Here is a 5,871-nt window from a genome sequence, read left to right as displayed (position 1 = left end):
AAACAAACTTATAAAATATCACTGAATAATGAAATAATCCACACACATTAATATTCGCATTAATGGTTGCATATTTCTTTGTTCTCAAACAGATTTGTCTTAATGTTATGGAAGTCTTTAGCATATAAGCAATACATATTTATTTTGGAGTCCACGCCTTGGGAGAAGTACAGTCAATATTGATATATGTCCTTCGAGACTTCCTTCGATGCATACATATTTTTATTAGAAAAAGATGAAATTATTCTATAATTTGCATCTCAATCCGCTTTTTCTACCTAGCATTATCTTGGAAATAACTTTTTACCCTGTTAAATATCTGCTCATAGGCCAGTGTGCAGATGTACTATAATATATGTAATTAGTTTTCTATTATGAGACATCTAGGTTCTTTTTAATCTTTTGCTATTCTAAATAGTGCTGTGATAAACATCTTTTGGGGGCTAATTATTTGTGTACATCCTTAATTATTTATGGCTTCTAGATATTAACTTTAATAAGAAAATTAACCTAATATTGTACCATATACTTAAAAAAGCACTTATAGTAGTTGATATTGTAAACTTAGTATTATTTGTACCTGGTCAGTCATATAGCAAGCATCCTTCATAAAGGTAGCCAAGATCCCAAAGGAAAAAGAAAGAGAGGTGAAACAACTCATAAGAGTAGCATTTCTTAACAGGGCATGGAGATTCCAGTCTTAAATCTCCCAAGCAGAGAGAAGAGGGGTAGAAGAAAGGGCTCCCTTTTTATAAACAGCTTTATTGAGATGTATGTCAAGCAGTTCACCTGTTTAAAGGGGACAGTTCCATAGCTTTTGGTGATGTATTACATTATTAGCGACCTTTTATAGGTCTTGTTTCTCGTGTGCTGTGAGCTGACAAACCAGTTATCAAATATGCTAGGTGTGTATATAAAATTAGAGAAGATTCCATGTGAGGAAAGGCTCAAAGGGCTTCGTGGGGACTGGGTATCCTCACTCCATTGCAGAGACTCTGGCAGCTTTTTGGGCTGTCCTAACATCTTTTCTGCGTCCCTTGGGTTGTCTGCCCCCATCTCAGACTCTATAATTGGGACTGTTAGGGAAACCACCTGCACATGTGAGTCGGTATTATAGAAACACGTTGTATCAGAGGTGATTTCTTTTACTTCTCACTTTTTACTAAAGCTGTTTCTCTGTGATGGTAAATCCAGTGCAAGCTACAGAACTGAAATAATATCAGAAGCTTTCTGTTTCCTTTAAGTGATATATGATTTTTTAGGTAAGCATTTAACTTCTATTAGATGTGGTGCTAATTAAGAAAAGACTAGTAAAGCGATCGGTTATTCTATTCTCACTGTCTCTGAATAGCCATCTTTGTTAAATGTGTGTTTCTGAGCACACAGTGATATCATAGGTGAATAAATATTCCTTTCGGCAAAAGCAGATTCGCTTCATCATGATTGTTAGTGTTTTTTTTTTAATAGTTTTAATTGTTTTCAGATTTGTTTTTTCTTGATAGCTTAAAATTTCTGAACTAACTACAGGTGCTGTCATGGATTCATCCAGAAAACAAGACAGTCATTGTACGTTGCAGTCAGCCTCTCGTCGGTATGAGTGGTAAACGAAATAAAGACGATGAGAAATATCTCGACGTCATCAGGGAGACTAATAAACAAATTTCTAAACTCACAATCTATGATGCAAGACCCAATGTAAATGCAGTGGCCAACAAGGTGAGTATAGTTAATGTGATAGAAACGTCCTTGACATACAGCGTATGGTGTTCCAAATGAATGTTTTTACCATGCCATGTCAACATGCGGGCTTAAATTAATTGGTAAACTTAGCTTAAGTAAGAAAACTAGTTCACTGAGGAAGAAAGTGGCATTAATAGTAAAGCATAGCTTAAAAGATTATATTAAAATCAAATGAAAATATTATCTTTAGGTAAATTAGGCAAGTCTAGAACTGTAATGAACTTGGGTTTTGGCCAGAGTCTTAGGCAAAAGTTAGTATCTCTTTGGAGTTCTTTAGGCTGTTGATGGTCACTCTCAATGTCTGCACTGTTGAGGCATCTGTGAGAAGTCGTGGGAAGCTATCATTATTAAAATCCTCAATTTTTAGCTTTATCAGAACACTCCCTTCACTATACTCCTCCATGTGGATTCTCGTTTACATAAGATCATTCAAGAAATGAGATCTACGTGTGTGAATTTTATACTCATACACACACAGCGTTATTATTTTTAAAGAAATCTGTCTCAATCGTCCTCTTGGACTTCTTAAGCAGAGAATGTCGAGTGTCCCCGAAGGTGACCGAAGTCATGACTGTGAATATCAGTGACTATATGGTGTTGCCTTCAGGAGCCCTTTGGATGCTGCTGCAAGGTGTGAGGCTGTTTGCCCCAGCTATATGGCCCCAGGTTGTGCTGTGCTGTTTACATTCGACTTCATTCTATTTTCTTTTCCTTCTTCCATCACAAGTGCTCACGGTGGGCCTGCCCTGAGTTGCTCATCCACATTCCACCTTTTAGATTTCTTGTTCCTCATCAGCTGCAGACTTCAATTTCATCATCTTGAATACTTTGCTTATCCCGAGGTCATTTATCTGGCCTCTTCAATTATTCAGAGCAGAAGGCAAGAACCTGAAAGCAAAACAAGTCCTTGAGCGGCTCAGACAGATGCTGCAGCTTCCTAAGTGGGGCCTGTGGCGTCTGTCTGCACATGCGTGTGTGAGACGGCGTGCATGGGGGGGGCTCCACTCACACACTTGTGCATCTTGTACACTGATTCCTGGGGGTGGCCTCTCTGTCTCTTGGGTGCTCTTGGACCAGCTGTTTGTTACTACAGGTGCTTTGTGTTTAGGAAATGAACGTGATCTTGAAATTAAATGTAAAGCAAGCAGGAAGTAAAATGAATAAGTAAACGAGGAATTACGAGTAAAACATTTAGGAAATTAAATCTAAATATGAACGTCTTCTTGGATTATCCTTGACCTTTAATATTTCTTTTCCTGGTATCCTTCCTGTAGAATTCAGACTTGAATATAGGTATAAAATGTAATGTTTGCAGTGATTCCATGTATAATTCAGCCTGAAATTATGATGAGGTATTAGGTATTAGGATGAGGTATTAAGAAAGAATATTTTATTTTATTTAGGTGAGACAACCCTTGGTTGACCTCACAGATTGCACAGATTGCAAGGACCTTGTCAGTTTATAATCTCCTTTTTTTTTTTTTTTTTTTTTTTTTGCGCCTACAGCACCTGGTCTTCCTAGGTGGTCTCCCATCCAAGTACTAACCAGGTCCAACCCTACTTAGCTTCCGAAATCAGACGGGATCAAGCTTGTTCAAGGTGGTGGCCTGGCCGTAGATGCAGGAAAGAATGTTTTAAAATATTAAAATGTATAAAATGCATACAGCATAGTAACTCTTAAGCTCATTGTTATAGCAGTAGAATCCTTAAATGCCTTTTTAACACTCAGGAAATATGCCTGTGTTTCTTAGTTCCCTTAGAAATGAAGGGAAGGCAAGAATTAAGGGGAAAAAACCTACGCTTTAAAGATCTCTGAATCATTCTTTAAAAAACATGCTCAGGTTCCCCTCCTCCCTCGGCTGCGTCTCTCCCCTAGTCATCTATATCCATAGCAACAGGCCCTTGGACCTTTATATTGTTGTACTAGGCAATCTGAGTTGTTCTTTTTTGTTGAAGAGAAGAAAACTGAAAAGGGGACTTCAAACCTAACCAGAGATGGAGAATTTGCACTTTTGAGAACTCGATCTACGCTTGACTAATTGATTTTACCCTTCTGACTTCTGTTCTTTTTGGATCTAATTGTTCCTCCCTTGTGGATATTTAGAAATTTACAGCTCCAGATATAACAAGCAACATCACACCATTTTTAAATTAAACAAACAAACAAACAAAACCCAGAGGTGGATAAGATCCAGCATCAAGCTGCTTTAATTTTGTGGCAGTACACTGTGATGAATTAAAGTGGAACTTTATTAACGTCTGTTTTTGTCAGAAATTTTGGCAGTGAGTAATATTTCCCTTTTATTTTTATTTTTTTCACATAGCATCTTCAGTTATTTATGAGAGAAACTCCAGCATTGAGAATGTCTTTGAAAATCACTGTAACTATATAAAAACTACCTGTGTAAAGAAGCAGGTTGTCTGTCTATGGGAGGATGACATGTGTCATTGCATTATAGGCATGCAGATGTAGCAAAATGGGCTCACTTTTCCACCCTTGCCCTATTCCTGCAGTTTGCAAAAGTGACTGCCAGGTGGATAGTCACTGTGGCGCCCACCTATCAGAGCTGCCAGGTGTCATTCGTTGAGGCATGGATAACCCAAAAGAGGAGAAGATGGCCCATTTGACTATTTATTCATTAGCTAATAACTTTTTAAAAGTAATAAAGTGACTGTTTGTTGTCGCCTTACTACTGATTCTACTTATAAACAAGCTTTAAAAATATATTTCTTTCTAAATAAAATATATGTTCTTACCTAGAGTCGGTGGAGACCAAGGCCTGTAGCTTGTACATAGGTCTCCAGGTTTGATGTTCAAGTGGTAGCCTTATTTCTACTGCAGGAGACCTTCTCTGTGACTAACCCTGGGAAAAACCCTAGGATGTGTTGGCCCTTCTATCCTGAGCTATAAGTTTATATTCCTTCCATCGTTATCAATAAAAAGGATGGGGACATAATGTGGCACTGACACATTTCTCTGGTGCCTTCCCGTCTGCTCTTAAGTTCCAGGCACATTCCCCCATCCTCTCCCTACAGGTAATCTGGGGTTAATTTAACGTTGCTTTGATGATATAGTTACCTTTTCTGATGAGTTCATGCATTCATATGTTCTTACAGTGTTAATTAGCATCCTTTCATATCAGCTTATGGAACATTGCTTTCTTCACAAGTCTGAATTATTTAACTTCTTCTTAAAGAGCCAGGGGCCACGTGTTCCATGGCATTTTAAAACATTAAGGAGAATGCAGCCAGGTTCCTAAACAGAATTGTAGCGTTTCTTCTTGTCTACATAGAAAATAGGCATGTTCACTACGCTGTCAAGGGGAACCGATGCCTGCCCTGGCAGTTAATCCTTGTAGGCGCTGTGGGAGGTGGCGGCTGTCTGGTCTCCTCTTGAAATCTTTTGTTCTTTGAGGGCCCACCATGCGCACTGCTCTGCCCTTGGCATTTGCACAGCGGACAGTCACGGTGCACTCAAAAAGGTTCGGGCGTTGAAGTCAGATGACTTAAAGTCTACTGATTATGTGTGTGACTTTGGGGATAGTTAACTAGTATGTCTTCTGATATGCAAAATAGGGATGGTAAAACATATCCTGCAGCATTGCTGTAAGAGCTAAATGAAATGGTGTAAAGCAAGAATCTCAGTATCTGGGACATCATAGGGCCTCATTAAACAGTGGCTGGTGTTAGCTGTCGTAGAGTATGGCTTCTCTGAGTCCTGTGAGACTTAGGTAGTATTATCCTCTATTCTGCAGGAGGGGACATTGAGGCTCAGATTGGTTAAGTGTCTTTCCCCAGATCACACAGCAAAGAGAGGCCGAAGCTGAGCTATCAATCTGGGTCTGTCTGACTCCAAAGCCTGTCATTTTCCTCTAGCCTGTCCTGACCCTAGTGGGTGCTTATTACAAAGCCAGCGCCTCTCCCTGAGAAGTGCTGTTACAAAACTGATGGAGGATGCGGACCATTCAGAACCTGCTCTTGCCATTCCAGATCCGGAAGAACAGCTACTAATTATAGAACATTTTGAAAATGATTTCTTTCTCGCAAATACACCTCCCCAGGAAATTGCCAGCCTGCCATCCTTTTTCTTGCTCAAAGTGAGACTAGTGTTGCTGAGGCTTAGTGTTGGAT

At 39.2% G+C, this 5,871-nt stretch overlaps 1 protein-coding gene and 1 pseudogene across 4 annotated transcripts in view; one reads left to right on the top strand and one right to left on the bottom strand.

Moving 5' to 3' along the window:
• The window catches only part of MTM1 (myotubularin 1), a 99,642-nt gene that overhangs the window by 74,252 nt on the left and 19,519 nt on the right, over positions 1 to 5,871 (top strand). For all 4 annotated transcript variants that reach the window (XM_011383597.2, XM_011383596.2, XM_023525128.1 and 1 more), the window contains exon 9: positions 1,528 to 1,716. In XM_011383597.2, the coding sequence (XP_011381899.1) occupies positions 1,528 to 1,716 (189 nt within the window). The remainder of the gene's footprint in view (positions 1 to 1,527; positions 1,717 to 5,871) is intronic.
• On the bottom strand, positions 3,238 to 3,359 carry LOC111733143 (annotated as a pseudogene).

This window comes from Pteropus vampyrus, unplaced genomic scaffold (assembly GCF_000151845.1).
Source record: "Pteropus vampyrus isolate Shadow unplaced genomic scaffold, Pvam_2.0 Scaffold529, whole genome shotgun sequence".
Taxonomy (NCBI): Eukaryota; Metazoa; Chordata; class Mammalia; order Chiroptera; family Pteropodidae; genus Pteropus; species Pteropus vampyrus.
Note: the sequence above shows the minus strand (reverse complement) of the source record. Positions and strands in the feature narration are given on the sequence as shown.